The sequence below is a fragment of the Thrips palmi genome, unplaced genomic scaffold (genome assembly GCF_012932325.1).
Source record: "Thrips palmi isolate BJ-2018 unplaced genomic scaffold, TpBJ-2018v1 HiC_scaffold_4, whole genome shotgun sequence".
Taxonomy (NCBI): Eukaryota; Metazoa; Arthropoda; class Insecta; order Thysanoptera; family Thripidae; genus Thrips; species Thrips palmi.
In genome coordinates this window covers 528,595-548,643 of record NW_023144631.1, presented here as the reverse complement: position 1 = coordinate 548,643, position 20,049 = coordinate 528,595, and the positions used below count along the sequence as shown (strand labels likewise).

At 52.5% G+C, this 20,049-nt stretch overlaps 1 protein-coding gene across 1 annotated transcript in view; it reads left to right on the top strand.

The window, feature by feature from the left end:
• LOC117650018 (myosin heavy chain, non-muscle) overlaps window positions 1–19,937 on the top strand; it is a 29,976-nt gene extending 10,039 nt beyond the window's left edge. Inside the window, exons 2-24 of the mRNA XM_034393263.1 lie at window positions 5,820–5,976; window positions 6,331–6,461; window positions 10,188–10,211; window positions 11,441–11,533; window positions 11,611–11,773; window positions 11,857–12,539; window positions 12,624–12,872; window positions 12,954–13,227; window positions 13,311–13,573; window positions 13,668–13,913; window positions 13,999–14,229; window positions 14,317–14,426; window positions 14,501–14,720; window positions 14,795–14,946; window positions 15,044–15,353; window positions 15,454–15,999; window positions 16,085–16,465; window positions 16,547–16,921; window positions 17,009–17,226; window positions 17,307–17,449; window positions 17,537–17,844; window positions 17,926–18,089; window positions 18,180–19,937. Of these exons, the coding sequence (XP_034249154.1) occupies window positions 5,820–5,976; window positions 6,331–6,461; window positions 10,188–10,211; window positions 11,441–11,533; window positions 11,611–11,773; window positions 11,857–12,539; window positions 12,624–12,872; window positions 12,954–13,227; window positions 13,311–13,573; window positions 13,668–13,913; window positions 13,999–14,229; window positions 14,317–14,426; window positions 14,501–14,720; window positions 14,795–14,946; window positions 15,044–15,353; window positions 15,454–15,999; window positions 16,085–16,465; window positions 16,547–16,921; window positions 17,009–17,226; window positions 17,307–17,449; window positions 17,537–17,844; window positions 17,926–18,089; window positions 18,180–18,321 (5,583 nt within the window). The 3' untranslated portion in view covers window positions 18,322–19,937. The remainder of the gene's footprint in view (window positions 1–5,819; window positions 5,977–6,330; window positions 6,462–10,187; window positions 10,212–11,440; window positions 11,534–11,610; window positions 11,774–11,856; window positions 12,540–12,623; window positions 12,873–12,953; window positions 13,228–13,310; window positions 13,574–13,667; window positions 13,914–13,998; window positions 14,230–14,316; window positions 14,427–14,500; window positions 14,721–14,794; window positions 14,947–15,043; window positions 15,354–15,453; window positions 16,000–16,084; window positions 16,466–16,546; window positions 16,922–17,008; window positions 17,227–17,306; window positions 17,450–17,536; window positions 17,845–17,925; window positions 18,090–18,179) is intronic.
• Window positions 19,938–20,049: the final 112 nt, after the last annotated feature.

Sequence of the window (20,049 nt, the reverse complement as noted above, 5' to 3'; positions counted from 1 at the left end):
CGGGAAGGCTCGAGGCGCGCGGTGCGGGTGTTTCCACGCCGAGCCCTCCTGCTCGCCCAGGAGCGGCAGTGCGGGGGCGGTGAGTCAGGCGGGCGGGCTGCGCGGGCTGCGCGTGCGTCACACTGCTTTCACCGGCGTGACGGCGGCCTGGCGCCGATTAGGACGCCGTCAATGATTTTCGGGAGCGCGGCGCGCAGCCTCGGCGTCGCGGGGTTGCACGGCGCACGCCTGCACGCCGCCGGGGCGCGAAAGGTGCGCCGGGGTCCTGGCAGTGGAGTGGGGTATGCAAATAGACCCCCTCCCCTTTCTCCTCGTTGGCGGCCGGGCTGGCGCACTCATTGAGGAGGTGGTGGGTTGCGCCGGGTTGGGCGACAGGTGCGTTGCGTTTCTTCTTGTCACCGCCACCTGCCGCCAGCAGCGGCGTGCGCGCCGACTTCCGGCGGAACGCCCCCTCCCCCCCCTCTCTCCCGCTCCCCAAATTGGTTTGGTGCGCCCGGTAGTGGTTTGCAGCGGCCGGCCATCCTCTCTATCCGGACCGGCCGGCTGGCTTTATTGAGTGATTTGGTCGCGTCGGCCGGCCGCGCCGTGAACCGGTTCGTCATAAATTTGGTGTCCGCGAGCCCGTTGGATTGGCGCGGGCTCTGCCGGCTCCGCGGTGCCGGGCTGCCGGGTCACCTCTCGCGGCGGCCGTCGCGGCGGTGCTAACCGGGGTTAACGCCTCACCGGGGCTAGGTGAGGGTGGGGGCGTGGCGGGGCGTGGCCGCGCCGGTCTAATTAACGGCGAGGGGAGATTACCGGCCGCGGCGGCATTCCTTCGACGCGGTGCTCGTCGCGGTGCCTCACCCGGCCGCGCGACACTGTACTGTGACACCACCGCGACGGCCGTTATCGGCGACCTGGCCGTCCGGAAGGCCGATGGCGTCACGGCGGCGGCCAGATAGCCGCCCCGCGATTGCGCCGCCCTGGCCGGCCCTGGCTGCAACGGCCAGGGCATGCCCTGGCCGTTCGGTGCCGGTAGTGGACGACGGGGTGCTGCTCCGCTTGCTCGGGGTGCAGTGCGCCGCGATGGCGGCATGGCGTGGCGCGGCGCCGTTTGTCGGCGGGCTGCTGCGCGATTTACAGTGGAATGGATAAATCGGGCCGACGAGATTGCGCCGCCCGGTCGTGCTGCAGCAGGGCCTGCAGACTGATTCCGAGAGTCGTTTTCGCGGCTCTGTTTCTCCCGCACCCATGCGGTGCGCCCTACAGGTGTGAGAGAGAGACAGCGATGAAAACGACTCTCGGAATGAGTTTAGTACTGCAGGGCCTCGCCGCGCTGCAGCACCGCGATGACGAGGGCTTTCCTCGCGCCGCGCCAATCTGAGGGAAGCTGGAAAATGAACGGGAAGCTTGTTTGGCTCTTGGGCCGCGGCGCCATGAGCGCCATGGGCACGCTGGCGAGTGAGTTGTGGAGGGGGAAGGGGGGCGCCAATGTATGCTAATCGGGGCAGTCGGGTTGTGCCGACCTTGTTGTGGTTCATGACCCTCGTTTGCTGGTCTATATCGGGCCGGGGGAGGGGGAAATCTGTGAGGTGCCCGTCTGAGAAACAAACATCGAACTACTACGCGCTGGAATTTGAACACTTATAAAATTGTGTTGTCCGTTTTTTGCGAGTTCCGTCTTGCGTTTGGCGGCACACAGTACTGCGCACGTAGTTTCTCTTGTTTGCCTGGAGACGTCTGCTTAGTCTGCTGGCCACGGTCTCGGTGCCTCGGCCACGGCGGCGGCGTAAACCTGGCGGTATTTTTCCGCGCGCGGGCCTTTCTTTGGCGCGAACGTGGCAGGCGGTGTGGGTGTGGTGGAAAGGGGGGGGGGGCAGTTTGAGTCGCCCCGTCATGAGGAAAGCAACCCGCGTGGCGCAGAAAAAGAGCAGGCCACATGGCCCAGGCCGCCCAGGCGGTGCCATGGCGGTTGTGCCCAGGCCCCCTTCGGGCCCCGCCGTGGCTGTGGGTCGCTGGACTGGTGACTCATCTGCGACGCCCTGCCCCGCGCCCTGCCCCGCGCCCTGCCCCGCCCGCCCCGCGCTGAGCGTGAGGACTCGCATGGCCGAGTCTAGAGATGAGCCGTATGGCCGTACGCGCCGAGACGTGGCGCTGGCCCGGCCGCCCGCGTGGACAAGCACCCCGCCGTCGTGGTGGACTGGCTGGTCCCGAACAGTGTCTGCCACACTCGTGGGTGCGAGTGAGAGAGATCGACGCGGTGCGGAATCGCTGCTCGGCGGGGCGCGAGCCTTTGGGTGCTGTCACCGGGATGTTGCTCTGGATCGTGACTTGGGCCCCAAACAAGGGCTGCGGCGTCGGGGGCTTTGGGCGCTTTTCGGGGCTGGGTCGGCGTCGGCGGCCGAGCCCTGCCAGGGCCAAGCCGTGTGGCCCTACCGGCCGCAGCCGGGTCGGCGTTGTTGGACGGGATAAGCGATTCTCCGCGCGCGACTCCGCCACTTCGACTGCATTCCCCGAAGAAACGAAAAGTGGTCGCGTCCGCGCCAGTCCGCGCGGTGCGCCCCGCCCTGCCGCCGTGGCGGTCGGCCACGCCGCGCCGCGCCGCGCCACAAGCCACGGCCCGCCGCACTCTCTACTCAGCAGAACATATCCGCCCCGCGACGCTGGTCGCTGCTGGCTGCGCCATAGGCTGCGCCTCTGCCCCGAATGGGTTTGGGCCGTCCCGGCTAGGCGTCCCGGCTGGCCGTCCGCCCGTCTCGGTTGCTGAGCTAGGCGCTGGGCGGCCCGGCTGAGCCTCCACTCCACTGCCCACCCAGCCACGCCCGGCTCTTTTTGGCCACGCAAGAAAGGCCAAGACGGGGACGCTTGAAAAACTTTGCGGGGGAGCGCTGGGCCGGGTGGCCGGGCTGGCTGGCTGGCTGGCTGGCTGGCTGGCTGGCTGGCTGTGGCCGGACGCGGTGTTTGCCGTCCGCTTGTTTGACGGCCACGTGACGTGACGCGAGGGGCTTTGCTGGCTTAGCTTGCTGGCCGGCCCGCTCGGCTGTTTCGTCTTTTTCTCGCCGGCCGAGTCGAGTACGCAGTGCGCGGACTGTATGCACGCGGCCCGCCCATCCGCCAGCCAGCAAACCAGCCCGGCCGCCCGGTCAGCCTGCCAAGCGGCGCGTAGGCAACCCGCTGGCGCGGCTGTGTCGCGGGGGTGCCTGCCTGCACGGCGCTCTGGCGGGCCGGGTCCGGTCGTCCTGCTGCGCTGCGCCGCACAGTGGGCCAGAAGACCAGTGGAGGTGGCCGAAACTCTGGTCGCGTTTCGTGCTCCAGAGTCACTAAATGAGACTCGAATCGAACGTGTGACCCCACCAATGGATTGCTCTCCGTACGAGGAATCCATTGGTGGGGTCACACGTCCGGTTCGAGGCCTGTTCAGCGACTCTGGAGCTCAAAACGCGTCTGGAGTTTTGGCCGCCTCCACCGGTCTTCTGGCCCACTGTGCGCCGTGCGGCGGCGCCGGCCTGCCTCGTGCCGGTCCTGATCCTGCCGGGCTTGAATGGTGGCCGCCGCGAGCGCCAAGGTGCCGTGGCGCGCCGTGGCGTCCCGAGGCGAGGCAAGCGGCAAGCCGCTCGGCAAGCCGCGCCGGGGCCTGGCCGCGGGCCATCTCGTTGTGGTGGCGTCGGTCCCCTCGGTCGTGAACCCTGGCCGCCAGGACCTAGGGCCAGGACCCCGCCGGCACGCCGCGGCGCCGCGGCCGCCGCGATCAAAGCGGGGAGCAAACGACGCCGTCCTGGTGCCCCCTCCCCTTCTTTCGCGATGCAGAGGTCGCCGCCACCTGTCGTGTTTTTGTTGGATTTGTTGTTTTGTTTGGACGGGGGTTGGCCGCCGCCCGCGTTGCCACCCCGCGTTGCGTCATTGTGGCGCTACCACCGCCTCGCAGTGCTCTGTCTCTCTCGCACTCGTGGAGCGTCCCGTCAGGGTGCGAGAGAGAGAGAGGTTCGTTTTCGTTATTCGCACTTGCGCCGGAGGATGCCGGCCGGGCCTAGCGCGGCCGCACAGCGCAGCCTTTAGTGTCTGTGAGAATCGGCCCGCTGTCGGCGGGGGGTCGCCGCCACCTCGGTCACCTCGCCCCGCCAGGCCGCCAGTTCGCTCGGGCTGACTTATCTCTTTGTTCTCCACCGGAGTTCAAGTGGGTCAGGAATGCGCTTGGTGATGATGTCATGAGCGTGTGTCGGCGCGCGCGCCTGCGAGTGTGTGTGTGTGTGTCCCAGGTGCAGCTACCCGTGGCGTGGCGTGTCCGCGCCGTTGGCTTCTGGTCGCGCTTGCAGTGCCGCGTCGTGGCCGTGGCGGGCGAAAAAATAGACGGGATGATTGAAATGGAACTATGGCGTCGCCACCTGCGGTCCGCAGTGGAGGGGCAAGAACCGCAGGGCCGTCTTTGCCGCACTTATCGCTGTTTGCCTCCCAAAGTGTTTGCTCCGGCGGAAAAGTTCGCTGATAAAATTTGAAAAACGCTGATAGTTGTCCGACGCGAACCCGCGCCCCGGAGGTGCTCGCCCGTTGCACTGGCGGCGGGGCCGACCTGGCCGCGTTATGAAATGCTCGCTGCGAGTGGAGCCCAGAGACCGCGGCGGCATTGGCGAAGGAGGCCGCTGTCTCTGCGCTTTCGGAGCCTGCCGCCGCCTCGTTCAGAAAGATCGTTTCGCTCTGTCTCTGTCGCACTCGTGTGGCGTGCCGCAGAGGGCGCGAGGGAGATGGTCGACACGGTCCTTCAGAAGCAGGGGCTGTCGGCTGGAAGTGCACGACCTCGGCGACGGCGAGCATGGCCTGCTGCGGGCGGAATGGGGGCGGCCGACGTCAACCACGGCGACGACGTGGACGACGCGGATGTGCCGTGCTTTGTCGCGGGAATGGAATGGGGTTTCGCTGACGTGTCTGGGGCGGGCCGGCCGCCTGCCTGCCTGATTCCGCGTACTAGCGACGACTAGCGCGGCCTCACTCTCTCACTCTGACGGCGCGCCCCGCGAGTGCGACGGAGACCCCTATCTCCCTGCCGTAATGATGGCGGGCCGAACGGCTCGGCGTGGTGCTGCAGGCTGAGTCCGAGAGTCGCCTCTGTCTCTCTCGCACCTTTACAGGACGCCCCATGAGTGCGAGCGAGATTGAGCGACGAAAACGGCCCTCGGAATTAGTCCGCTGATAGCCGTGGCGATTGGGTGGCGGCCCCACCCTCGCCACGTTGCGGTAGGGAATGGCTCTAGGGGGGCGGCGGGGGGTCAGGGCCCTGCAGCCCCGCCCTTGGCGCCTCACGCCCTTGGTGTGGCTGTCTCCCCCCCCCCCCTCTTCGCTATTCGCGGCGGCCCGCCCGGCCCCCCTCGTTGTTTTGCTCGCGTGCGCTCTTCGGACGCGCGGCGAGTTTTCGCGGCCCTCCCCGGCCACGCCACCGCCGCCGCGCTCGGGGTGGTCGCGGTGCGCCACTGCGGGGCCGCCGCCGGGGGGTCAGCGGGGTCACCCGCGGCGGAGCAGATGGCTTCCTGCTGCGACCCCTGCTGCCCCTGGTGCTCTGGCACCGCCTCACTTTCCCCTTCGACATTCTGCCACTCGCCTTGTCGTCGCAATTGCGCAAGTCGTTTTCTACCCCCGTCTACTCAAAGACGCGGCCGCGCGCGCTTGGTAAACAGCGGCCGCACCGCCACCGCCGCGTCCACGCCGGCGGCCCCCAGGATGGCGATGGCGCGCCTGCGTGAGTGTCTCCAGGATGGCGACCGGGGAAAACCCGACACCGTCGTCCTCGTCTCCAACCGAGGCCCGCCTGAACACGCCGGACTAATTCTCTTTTCATTTTTCCGTTGCAGACGTACTCCGGCCTCTTCTGCGTGGTGGTGAACCCCTACAAGAGGCTGCCCATCTACACGGAGAACATCATGGAGCGCTACAAGGGCATCAAGAGGCACGAGGTGCCGCCGCACGTGTTCGCCATCACGGACTCCGCGTACCGCTCCATGCTGCAAGGTGAGGTCTGAAGGCGGCGCGTGCGTGGTGCGCCACTGCACTGTGGCCTGCACTGCACTCGACGCGGCAAGGGGCCCGGCTATTTCGGTTGGCGAGTTGGGCCACAATTTTGGAGGGGTGGGGTGTGCTCGCGCGTGCACTGCTTGCTGCGGCGCGGCGACGGCCACGCCCGGGAAGGGGGCGGGGGCGGGGGCGGGGGGTAGAGTCTTATCGGCGTCGGCTTTGGGAGTGCTGCAGTGGGCGGGCTGCCCCGTCTAGGAGAAGGGGGTGGGGGACACGGGAAATGCACTCTTCTTACCACCACGGCGGTGGTCTAAATTGGTCAAAATAAAACGGGTGTGTGTTGTCTTGCAGACCGAGAGGACCAGTCCATCCTGTGTACCGGCGAGTCCGGCGCCGGCAAGACGGAGAACACGAAGAAGGTGATCCAGTACCTGGCCTACGTGGCGGCGTCCAAGCCCAAGAGCTCCACATCCCCCTACGCGGTGAGTATGGGTCCGGGAGTGGAACGCAGTGGAACGCCACCGGACTGGAACGGGCCTCGGCCCGGCGGGATGGCCTGATAAGAGCACAGTGCACTGCACGGAGGGCACGGAGTCTTGCGGCGGCCCGATGATTCCGAGCGGGCGGTCTGTCTCTCTCGCACCCGGACTGGGAGCCCCGCGAGTGCGAGAGAGAGGGAGAGACCCCGTTCGGAACCCGTCGCGGCGGGCCGGCATGGAGGCGCGCCGCTGATAAAAGGGAAGGGAAAGGCGTGGAACGCGCTGCCGATTGTTTTGGAAAAATGTCCCAAGTAGGCTGTAGGGCGCGCGCGCACGCACACACACTCTTTCACTGACTGGACGCACGACGGGCTGCTCGCTGATGAGGTTCGGTGATGAATATTGAATTGGGCCCCGAGGAAGGAGGGGTTCCGCCAATTGATTGCGCCCCGCGGGATGTGTGTGTAGGAGCCATCAATTTTATGCGAAGCGATGCGTTGGGACGGGACGGGACGGGTCGTCGCGCGGCATGGGGTATCTAGCATCTCGCGTCTGCCTCGGGTGTCCGCGTGACAGGCGGTTTGACGCGACGCGAGCGCCAGTTGTTTATGTACACTGTAGACTCCCGCAAAAAATCTGGGAAAAGTCGCACTGGTCGCTCTAGATCGGGATGCCCCTATACGGGTTGACTCGCGGGGGATAGACCAACAGATGTTCAGACCGGTGTTATTTTCTTTGGGGTGTTGATCGCGAAACTCTTCTCGTTTGTTCTCGTCGCTCTGTCTCTCTCGCACCCATAAGGGACGCACCATGAGACAAAGAGACTCGCGGCATCAGTCGGCAGGGCGATGGATGACTGGCGCGCCGAGTGCCGCACAATGGGCCAGAAGACCGGTGGAGGCGGCCAAAACTCTAGACGCGTTTTGAGCTCCAGAGTCGCTAAATGTGACTCGAACTGAACGTGTGACGCCACGAATGGGCTGCTCTCCGAACGAGGAATCCATTGGTGGGGTCACACGTTCGGTTTGAGTCCCATTTAGCGACTCTGGAGCTCAAAACGCGTCCAGAGTTTTGGCCGCCTCCACCGGTCTTCTGGCCCACTGTGCGCCGAGGGCTTGGGGCCGAGGGCTTGGGGCCGAGGGCCGCGGGCCGGCCGACGCAGGGGGTGGTGACGGCCTGACGGGCCGCCGTGCACTGCCTTGGCCTACTTGTCGTGCTCGCCGCCGCTGCCGCCGCCATCGGTTTTGTTTTCGAGCCGCGGTTGTTGCCTTAAATGGCGCTGCTATTTGAAACAAGACTCCGCGCGCGGCACGGCATGGCGCGCCACGGCACGGCACGGTGTAGCGACGGCGGCCGATGTCGCCGCGGCAGGCCGTGCAGTACGCGGTCGTCTTCGTCCCGCCGCCGCTCCGCCCTGCAGCGCCCTGGTTCGACGCGTCCTGTCTTCGCGAGTCCCCTCCCCTACCCCTCTCATTTAATTTCGACGGAGTTGTTAATTTATTAATTGAAAATCTAATTTATGCCAAGTAGGGGGCACGGTAGTGAGGTTCCCGTTTCTCCGTACACTGTAGGCCTAGCCAGCCAGTCAGCATCCGAGCAGTGCGTCGGGCGTTGAATCTGGGCTTCGCCGCTGCTGCGGCGCTGTGCGTTGGTCTTGACATCTCGTTAAACACTTCGTCACCACGCTACCCGGCGGGGCGACCCGGGGCCCGGTCGGCCCGGCGAGGCCATGCCGCGCAGCGCGCAGCCTGCCGAGCGATTCAAAAGAGTCGTTTCGTCACTCCGTCTCTGTCGCACTCACGGGGCTCTCCGTGAGGGTGCGAGAGAGGCGGAGCGACTAGCCGATCTTCTGAATCACTCGGCCGGACGGACGGTCCCTCGCAGGGCCGCCAGCCCAGCCAGCCACTGCAAAACGAAATGGTCCGGGCGTTGTCTGGGCGCTGGCTTGCGAACAGCACACGCCCTGGTCGGCCTGATTCCGAGCAGGACGACGATGACGAGCAGGACGACGAGGAGACTTGAACGCCGCCGCCGTGCGCGGCGCGGCCGACATGGTGGACGGCACGGGGTGGAGGAGTCCGCGTTTCCTTGTAAGGGGTGGCGCGGCCGGGCGCAGCGTGGCGTGCGAACGAGGGCAGTAGGGGCAGTACGGCCGCGGCGCACATGTGTGTGTGGGGAGGGGGGAGGGGTCGCCGCGCAGAGCCAGGCCATGTAAGGCCTAATCCACGAAGCGTGCGCGGCGACCGATCGACTTGGCTCGCCAGTCCAGTCCCGTCCCGTCCCGTCCCTCCGACACCACCTGTTCCTTGTCGTCGCTCGTGTCCCACGGGGCCTGCATCGCCATCGCCTCGCCGGAATCTCGGGGGAAGCGGGGAGGGAGGGGGGGGGGGTCGTCTCTTTGGCGCCTGTGTGGCCGCGTGCTCAGGGAAGTCCCTGATTGAGTCCTCGACCCGACCCGCCAGTGGGGCCGGGCCGGCCGGGCCCCAGGCGCCTGCAGTCTTTGTCCCCTCGCCCTTCCCCCCGCCCCTTCGCGACGACCGCGAGCGCCGCGGCGATGTAAGGCCCTCTGATGGAGCCATATGGTGCACATTGGCGCGGCCTGGCTGGGCAGCCATGGCAGCCATGGCACAGCTGTTGCGAACTAGTAGCCGAAGCATTACGTTCGGAGCGAGTGTTCCCCCTCGCCCCGCCCCGCCCTGGTGGCCCTCCACCACAACGAGGCTCGGAAGAAAGTGGAGTCCGTACAAGGCGACGGGCGCTGCACTAGGCCCTGCAAGCCCTGCTCTCGCGGCTGGGCTGGAGGAGGAGGGGGGCGGGCAGGGGGTGTCCGTTAATGAGGGCGTATTATATTTTGGCGGAAAGTGTCGGCCTGGGAGTCTCTCTACGAGGCTGGCCTTACAAGGGCACGCCAGGCAGGCAGGGCAGACCGTCTGCTTGATGGCGGCGGCAAGGCAAGGCAAGCCATACACGGCGGGCCGTCTGAGTCCTCCCCCATTCTCTTTATCGGGAGACGGTTATCGCGTGTCGCGTGCTCCGTGGCGTGTGTGTGTGTGTGCGCGTGTGCGCGCCCCTATGCCTGAACCTTCGTCTTGGCGAGGGGCCGAGGGCACTGCAGGTCGTGACCGCATCCCCGCCTGGGCATGAGGCATGGGACATGAAAATCAATTTTCCGACCCGGTCATCGCGTTTTGGCTTTCGCGCGATAAACCCTTGGCCCGTGGGACTGTACCTCTCGCAGGAGGCACTGAAGCTGCATACTGCATGCGCGATGCCCACGCCGAGCATGAGTAGGCCTAGGCTCCCTGGGCAAATTAAATTGTAGTTTTATTTGTCTTATTGACTTGTCAAGCTTAATTTCTAGTTCCTTTACTTTATAAACGCCAGTCCCCCTTCCCCGCCACCATTTTGAAAAAATACAAATCAAGTAACCAACAGTGGGATTGGAATCCTCTTACTGTCTGTCTGTTTTGATTTTTTTTTAAATCTTAACTTTAAGGAAAATAACTTAATTCAATCTAAGAATGACCCTATAAGAAACAAATCTGCACTGACAGTGGCAGTGCATTTCCTTCTGAGGCTCTTTCAGTCCAACTACTACTTATAAGTGCTTGTGAATGGGTCTGAAATTTGTCTGCTTTTTCACTTATTTGGCTTATGTTTTCTTGCATATTCTGGTGGATGGGTGTACATGCACCGCATCTCCCTTGCCTCTCTGTTTCATCACGGCAGCCACCAAGTCCTGCCCTAATCATCGTAAGTATTGCTGGAATTATTCGATAGATTCCTACCTCCTCTTGTCCTGTAGATTTTAATGTTTCCCCATTGTCTAATCTTTAGTGTTTTACAGTCATAAGTCCTCCACAATCTAATAATAAATGGTGCTCTGGTCCTCTTTGCATGTTTGCATGACTGCTTGATCACATTATTCTACAACACTCCTACTCATCATCCTTATTTAGGTTTTATTGCTCCGTTACATGTTTCTTACATTGTAGCTACGTTCTGTGCTCATCTCCTATACCCTAAGAACTTCATCTATACTCTTCATCATTTTTTTTTAAAGTTTGAATTAGTGATAATTGCAGGTAGATTAAGTTATCAGACAATTAATTTATTCGTTGTGCATTATGAGTGTACAAAATTGATACTGTTTTGGAAACAACTTTATATTTCAAAGTTTCCGTCCTTTTTTGACAAAAACTTTTGCTTATTACTAAAAGAATTTTTAACATCTGTTTCATGCTTGCTTAGCAGACAACGAATTTTGCGGTAGGTATAACAAAAGGGTAAAATGTGTTTTGTGTGATATGAAAGTAACTGCACTAATTACCTGCATGCTATATTTTGAATGTATCACAATGCATTTTACTTTTGCATAATGTTTTGAAATATTTGTTGCAAAGACAGTAGTTTTGGAAAAAAAATTGAACCATTACCAGCAATTGTTGCTCTCTCTTATATATGTTGCGTAATAGTTTTACCATTTGCTTCTGTTCGTCTGTACTGTAAGCATACGATTTGAGTTTCGACACATGCATGCAAAATTTTCTTTTCAGTCTTTTATCCTTTCTCTCTCTCCTTTTAACACTTTCTAATCGCTGACATTGGATATCTATAGAAACTTTTTATCACCTTAACTTTGCTATGTTTCTTTGGCTTGATTAGCTACCATAACCTTATGATTTTGTGTTTTTGTTTCCTTTTTTTCTTCTCCCCTTTTCAAACTGAGGCCTTTTGTGAGCATTTCTTTAAAGGCAGCCTTCATTAGACTCTTACTCTTTTTTTATTACTTGTTCTTTTACTTGCCCTCTAGATAATGTGTGCCACTATGTTTATGTCACCTGAAGGCAAAGAATGAGTCACTTTTAGCAATATTGATCATTTGCTTCTCTAACGTCTTTAATTTTGTTGTTGCCTTTTTGTGTCATCTATTAATTTTTTAATGTACCACCAATCTCACTGGTTAACTTTCTGTTATTTAGGGGGAACTCGAACAACAACTGTTACAAGCCAACCCCATCCTGGAAGCCTTTGGTAATGCCAAAACAGTCAAAAACGACAACTCTTCCAGATTTGTAAGTAAATGGTGATACTATGGTGCCTTTATTTTTTGTATTTATGTCCATGCATTAAGTACAATCCTCTCTTTTAGGGTAAATTTATTCGAATCAACTTTGATGCATCCGGATTTATTGCTGGAGCTAACATTGAAACATATCTTCTTGAGAAGTCACGTGCCATCAGACAAGCTAAAGATGAGAGAACGTTTCACATCTTCTATCAAATTCTCGCTGGTGCTACACCAGAGCAGAAAAGTAAGTTTCATAGCTTCAGAACATTCTTTTATTTTATTGAATTTTATTATTCTAACTTTTTTTTGTGTGTGTGCGTGTTACAGAGGAATATATTCTTGAAGATGCAAAGAGCTATCCCTTCCTGTCTCAAGGCATGCTCGCTGTGCCTGGAGTGGATGAGGTCGCCGAATTCAGATCCACCATGAATGCTATGGGTATCATGGGCATGACAGCTGAAGATCTTTCTGCCATTTTCAAAATTGTTTCAGCTGTTATGCTTTTTGGTAGCATGCAGTTCAAACAGGAGCGTAATTCAGACCAGGCTACCCTTCCTGACAATACTGTTGCTCAGAAAGTAGCTCATCTGCTTGGTCTAGGAGTCACAGAAATGACCAAGGCTTTCCTGAAACCACGTATCAAAGTCGGTCGTGACTTTGTAACTAAAGCACAGACTAAAGAGCAAGTTGAATTTGCTGTAGAAGCCATCTCCAAAGCATGCTATGAGCGCATGTTCCGTTGGCTTGTAAATCGTATCAATAGATCTCTTGACAGAACGAAACGTCAAGGTGCATCATTTATTGGTATTCTGGATATGGCTGGGTTTGAAATTTTCGAGTTGAACTCCTTTGAACAGTTGTGTATCAATTACACAAATGAAAAGCTCCAACAGCTTTTTAATCACACCATGTTCATCTTGGAACAAGAGGAGTATCAACGAGAAGGTATTGAGTGGAAGTTCATTGACTTTGGACTTGATCTTCAGCCCACAATTGACCTCATTGATAAGGTACTTGAATAACAGAAAAATCTTGTTATATTTTTCCCTCTTCATGTAGCATTTACTAATAGGCATTTGCTTCTTCTTTTTTAGCCCATGGGTATCATGGCCTTGTTAGATGAGGAATGTTGGTTCCCTAAAGCTACAGACAAAACATTTGTGGAGAAGTTAGTCGGTACTCATAATGTACATCCTAAGTTCATGAAGACTGACTTCAGAGGTCAGGCAGACTTTGCCATTATTCACTATGCTGGTAAAGTAGATTACTTGGCTGACAAATGGCTCATGAAGAACATGGACCCACTCAATGAAAATGTGGTTTCACTTCTGCAAAACTCACAGGTAAAGTTGATTTCACTTGAATACAAAGAATTTTATTGTAGCTTATTGGAGCATCAACTAACATTTGTTTTCTTCTTCAAGGATCCATTTGTGATGCACATTTGGAAGGATGCTGAAATTGTTGGAATGGCTCAGCAGGCCATGACTGACACCCAGTTTGGAGCTCGTACTCGCAAGGGAATGTTCCGTACTGTGTCACAACTGTACAAAGAACAGTTGGCAAAACTCATGGTCACCCTCCGCAATACAAACCCCAATTTTGTTAGGTGTATTATTCCCAATCATGAGAAACGAGCTGGTAAAATTGATGCTCCTCTTGTTCTTGACCAACTGCGATGCAATGGTGTTCTGGAAGGTAGGTGTTCTTCCACATGTTTCTATGATCATGCATTCTCTTTTCCATTTATTGATGTCTCATAAGTCCGTTGGCTCTTTCAGGAATCCGTATCTGCAGACAGGGCTTCCCCAACCGTATTCCCTTCCAAGAATTCAGACAGCGGTATGAGCTTCTTACTCCTAATGTCATACCCAAGGGATTCATGGATGGAAAGAAGGCTTGCGAAAAGATGATCACAGCCCTAGAGCTTGATCCTAACCTTTTCCGTGTTGGTCAGTCAAAGATTTTCTTCCGGGCTGGTGTTCTTGCTCATCTGGAAGAGGAGCGTGATTACAAGATCACAGATCTAATTGTTAACTTCCAGGTATGGCACATGCGTTTAATTTTGAGATTTCTTTGACATTGTGAAATTTTTGAGAAACACAATCTTCTACATGTCCTTTGTATCCCTCATTTAGGCCTTCTGCAGAGGATATTTGGCTCGGCGCAACTATCAAAAGCGCCTGCAGCAACTCAATGCCATCCGCATTATCCAGCGGAATTGCTCTGCATACTTGAAACTCAGAAATTGGCAGTGGTGGCGCTTGTACACTAAGGTGAAGCCTCTTCTGGAAGTGACAAAGCAGGAAGAGAAGCTGACTCAGAAAGAAGATGAACTCAAACAGATCCGTGAGAAGTTGGACATGCAGCTGCGCAGTTCTCAGGTATTTTTGTACAATTATTACTTAATTTAATCTAATCTAATAATGCTTCTGGAAGAATTTTTTCTGAACTATTTGTTCTTTGTAGGAATATGAGAAAAGACTGCAGAATGCGGTTGAAGAGAAAAATGTGCTTGCTGAACAATTGCAAGCTGAAGTAGAACTATGTGCAGAGGCCGAAGAGATGCGTGCTCGCCTTGCTGCAAGAAAGCAAGAGCTGGAAGATATACTGCATGAAATGGAAGCTAGAATTGAAGAAGAGGAAGAAAGATCAACCAATCTAGGCAATGAAAAGAAAAAGTTGCAGCTCAATATCCAGGTAGATTAATTTTGAAATGCTTTAATTAACTTAGTGAATTATGCTTAAGAGACATTTAACAGCACTTACACTTATTTGGAATTCCAGGATCTAGAAGAACAATTAGAAGAGGAAGAGGGAGCAAGACAGAAGCTTCAGTTGGAAAAAGTTCAGTGTGATGCCAAACTAAAGAAGCTTGAAGAAGACCTAGCCCTTAGGTATTTATCTAGCTTTGTTGACTTATCAGCCAAGATCCTAGTCAAAATCTAACAATTTATTTTCTGTTATGCAGCGATGATACAAATCAAAAACTTGTAAAGGAGAGGAAAATTTTAGAAGAGAGAGCTTCAGACTTGGCCCAAACCCTAGCTGAGGAAGAAGAAAAAGCCAAGCACCTAGCAAAATTAAAAGCCAAACATGAAGCCACTATTGCTGAGCTTGAGGAGAAACTTCTCAAGGATCACCAACAAAGACAAGAAATGGACCGCAGCAAGCGCAAAGTAGAGACTGAGGTACGATTTAGATAGAACTGTTAATTAGTAGCTGGAGAAGGTGGCCAATATGTAATGCCATCCTGTATTTTCAGGTAAACGATTTGCGTGAGCAACTGAATGAACGTAAGTCACAAGTAGAAGAGTTACAATTACAATTAGGAAAGCGTGAAGAAGAACTCACACAAGCCCTTATGAAAATTGATGAAGAGGGTGCAGGCAAAGCTCAATCTCAAAAAGCCCTCAGGTATGTAGCACGGTTATTTGTTTTTAGTGTCTGGATGGTTTTTTTTCATTAAGGTTTAACAAATAATATCTTGTCCCATTGTTTTTCCGAAATTCAGGGAGCTCGAGTCCCAGCTAGCTGAACTCCAAGAGGATCTGGAGGTTGAAAAGGCAGCCCGCAGCAAAGCTGAGAAGCAGAAGCGCGATCTTAATGAAGAGCTGGAGGCTTTGAAGAACGAACTTTTGGATTCCTTAGACACAACCGCAGCACAGCAAGAATTAAGAAGCAAACGGGAGCAAGAACTAGCAACTCTGAAGAAGACCCTTGAGGAAGAAACTCAGTTACATGAAGTATCCATTGCTGATATGAGGCATAAACATAGCCAGGAAGTAACAAGCATTAATGAACAATTAGAAGTCTTAAAGAAGGTATGTAGTGTTGAGATCTAAAGTGTATTTTTTTCTTGTGTTTTGAGTTTCTTTTTTTAAATAATTAATCGGTACCTTACTTTTTTTTTTAAATTTTCAGACCAAAGCGCAGCTTGAAAAGGTCAAACAGTCACTAGAAGCTGAAAATGCTGACCTTGCCACCGAGCTGCGTTCTGTTGGTGCTAGTCGTCAGGAATCAGAAAGGCGTAGGAAACAAGCTGAGGGTCAACTTGCCGAAATGCAAGCAAAGGTTGCTGAAGTTGATAGAGCCAAAGCAGAGCTTGCTGAACGTGCTGCCAAACTTCAGGCTGAAGCAGACTCAATTAATGCACAACTGGAAGAGGCTGGTCTTAGGGCCAGTGCTGCTGTAAAGAGTGCCACCACAATGGAGACTCAGCTCCAAGAGGCCCAAGCCCTGTTGGAGGAAGAAACTCGCCAAAAACTAGCCCTTAGCTCTCGCCTTCGTCAAATTGAAAGCGAAAAAGAAGCACTCCATGAGCAGTTCGAAGAAGAGGAAGAAGCAAAGAAGAACTTAGAGAAGCAGGTTATTGCCCTAACACAACAGGCTTTAGACCTGAAGAAACGTGCCGATGAGGAAGCTGAACAAGTGTTGCAGCTTGAGGAGAGCAAGAAGAAAATCGCCAAGGTAATGAAGGATTTCAATCAATCTTTTACTTGCATTGCTTGTTTTACCTTGCATTTAAATTCCGTATTTTTTTTTCTAATTGCAGGATATTGAAGGTCTCCAGAGACAAGTTGAAGAGCTGCAGGCAGCCAATGATAAACTTGACAAGTCCAAGCGCAAGCTACAGGCTGAATTGGAGGATGCCAACATTGACTTGGAAACTCAACGTGCTAAAGTCCTAGAGCTTGAAAAGAAGCAGCGTAACTTTGATAAGGTTCTTGCTGAAGAGAAAGCGATATCTGAGCAGCATGCTGCCGAGAGGGATACTGCTGAGAGGGAAGCTCGGGAGAAGGAAACGAGAGTCCTTTCCTTGACTCGGGAGCTGGAGGACCAGATTGAAAAGATCGAGGAGCTTGAGAGAGTTAGGAGGCAGCTGCAGGCTGAACTAGATGAATTAGCCAATAACCAGGGAACAGCAGATAAAAATGTATGTTGTTTCAGGAGGTCAACCCATTAATCTGTTACGCACTTATCCATTGCAACTTACTGATGGTCTCTCTTTCTTTAGGTACATGAGCTGGAGAAAGCCAAGAGAGTATTGGAGAGCCAACTGGCTGAGCAAAAGGCCCAGAATGAAGAACTAGAAGATGAATTGCAAATGACTGAAGACGCTAAGCTGAGATTGGAAGTCAATATGCAGGCACTGCGTGCTCAGCTTGAGCGTGAGCTGCAGGCCAAGGAAGAGCAAGCTGAAGAAAAGCGTAGAGGTCTCATCAAGCAGCTTCGCGATCTCGAGGCAGAACTTGAGGACGAGCGAAAACAGCGTGCTGCTGCTTTGGCTTCCCGCAAGAAGCTGGAGGCAGACTACAAAGACATGGAGCAGCAACTTGAAATGCACAATAAGGTCAAGGAGGATGCTCTGAAGCAATTGAAGAAACTACAGGTAATTTTTTCTTTGACTAAAAGTAATCTGGTCATATTTTCTGTTTTGTGTTTTGTTTGGTATGAATTTCTCTCTATTTCTTCATAGGTGCAAGCCAAGGACAGCGCCCGCGATGCTGAGGAGGCCCGTGCTGCTCGGGATGAGCTTGCCACTGTCGCCAAGGAAGCTGAGAGGAAGTTGAAATCCCTTGAAGCGGAGATGCTGCAGATGACCGAGGACCTCGCAAGCACCGAGAGGGGGCGACGAGCTGCTGAAGCTGAGAGAGACGAACTTCAAGAGGAAATCAACAACAGTGCCAACAAGGGGTTAGTGCTGTTACTTGCAAAGGTATTGTATTTTTTACTTCAATAGGTATGTTATTGATGTCTTTTTCTTTCTCCTGCAGTACTTTGCTGGTGGATGAGAAGAGGCGGCTGGAGGCTCGCATTGCCACTCTAGAGGAAGAATTGGAGGAGGAACAGGGTAATTCAGAGATCCTCATGGATAGGGCACGAAAGGGACAGATCACAATTGAACAGCTCACAACAGGTAAACTTACATATCCTCATTACATTTTTGTGTCTGTTGGTTAAATGGCTCTAATCAATTTCTAATGTATTATTTTCTTTTTGGCAGATCTGGCGGCTGAGCGTTCAACTACACAAAAGTTGGAAAGCCATCGTATGTTGTTGGAACGCCAGAACAAGGAACTCAAGGCTAAGCTGACAGAAATGGAGACTAACCAGAGAACCAAAACAAAGGCCACCATTGCTACACTTGAGTCGAAAATTAACAATCTGGAAGAGCAGCTTGATAATGAAACTAAAGAACGGTTTGCTCAACAGAAAATGAACCGTAAACTTGACAAGAAACTGAAGGAGTTGGCCATGCAGCTTGAAGATGAACGAAGACATGCTGACCAATACAAGGAGCAAGTGGAGAAGGTGTGTATCAAACTGATAATAATATTGAAATTTTTTATTATTAATGTCATTATCTTATCACATTATTTATCTCAATTTCAGGTAAATACCAAGGTTAAAATGCTCAAGCGGCAGATTGAGGAAGCTGAAGAAGAAATTGCCCGAGAGAAGATTCAGAAGAGGAAAGCACAGCGGGAAATGGAAGACATGATGGAATCGCATGAGTCCATGTCACGAGAGGTTACCAATCTTAAAAATAAGCTACGGTAAGTGCTTTTTCAACAAATCTGAATTTTATTAATTAATTATTCCGTCTTTGCTCATTGTTTTAAGTTCCCTCTTATTTGTACTTACAGACGAGGTGGTACTGGCACCAGCATTAGTGGTCTGGTCGGTTCGAGACTTAGTGGAGCTAAACGAGGTTCTCTTCCAACTGGTGGGGCAGATGACTCAATGGCTCAGGATGAGTCTATTGATGGGGAAGAATCTGCCAATTAGATCAGCTATTCATTGTTTCTTATGAATCTTAATACCTCTTGAAGTAACTACTAAATGCTACTGTGAGAACATTTGGTTCAAGTTTGCTGCCATAAGTTGTTAATATTGGAGTGTTCCAAAACTTGGAACATTCTTGTAAACACTGCGCTGTGCTGCAGATGTAGTATTATATCTTTTTATACCACTTGGTTTCTTTTATATAAAACTGGAAAGTATAGTGACTGATGTGCTCTGGTGTGGATCGCCAGCCTTGTCTTCCTTGGTGCCTCATGTACGCTGTCATAATTATTGTGGTTCAATCCACAGCATATTTTTGTATGATTTCATTCATCAACATACTTGTTTCAGTTGTGCATTTGTAGATAGGTTAAGGTTTTAACCATGAATGAGAAGATAAGTCTTGCAATTAGCTAAATTGCCTTGTTTCTCTTATTATGGCACGTTCACATAATGACAGTTATGTGGATAGTCTTGTCACATACAATACCATGCATGATGTTTAAACACTGAACTTATCCAAAGGGATTCTTCTTAATGGTTTGTTACTTACAATGGCATTTTCTATGACTGACCATGCTGTAAGAGTCTTAATTACATTAACTTATTGAATCATGTTTAAAGTAATAAGAGATCTGAAGTTGGTGTGTGGAGTTACAGTACATTCCCCCGGTTTTGGGCTTCACTTTTTAAAATGTCATTCCAAAACAATCGAATGAAAGATAGTTTTGATGCTGAGTTAGCTTTTGTTAAACTAACACTATTAAATTATTTTAATGTATTGTGAATCAATTTTGCAATTCAGAATAACCATGATCTGGAGGACCAGTTATTGAAAGAGACTGCCATGTTTTTTTTTTTTTGTTTGTTTCTTTTTTAAAAAGTCAAATATAGTTAGCAAGGTGCTTATTTAGCATTGACATCTTAACTTGCAGCTAGTTTTGAAAATACCTTGTGAGACTTCTCATGTTGCCGTGTGCTGTGCCATTGGTTGCAGTGTGGAGGTTCAAGGTGGTGTACAAGTACACATTAGTATTTGCACATGTAATTTGGGACTGTCATTTTTCTGTCTGATTCTGCATCTTAAAGACTTAATCACATGTCTCTCAGTTCCTTTCCTGTTTCAAAGCTGGAAATTCAGCATTGTGTCCTACCCTTCGGGCTCAACTGATGCAATTTTAGGTATTTTTATCATGTGTTATTTTATGATCAGAAATACTTGAAACTAACCAATTTTGTGGTCTTGTCTGTGTTGTATTAAAATGTGTATAAATTGTTTTAGATATTTTCAAAATGTTTTAACTCTTTATGTGTATGTGGTGTAGTATTTGTCTACCAACATTTTTAAAAGTTAATATCTTGATATAGGCTGCAAATCAATGAATGAATGAGTGAATGTGAAATTGTTAAAAGTTGTGTATGTGAGAGTGATAGAGAATTGTAAATAATTAAATGATTTATAACCATAACCGGATAAAATTGATGTAATTACAAATGAAATGTCTTACAGGTATGGGTTATGAAGTCTGGCTTTCTAATAAATTCAATGTGAAGTCAGACTCTGTCCCTGATTTCATCTGAAAACCATTGTTTCTGAATAAACCTGACTTTATTATGAACAAGTGTTCTTTCTATTTTCCACCTTTGCCATGCACTCCAACATTTAAGACAAATGAGATTCATGAGTTACCAAGGATATGCTGATGATGTGAGTCATTGCCAAAAGAGACT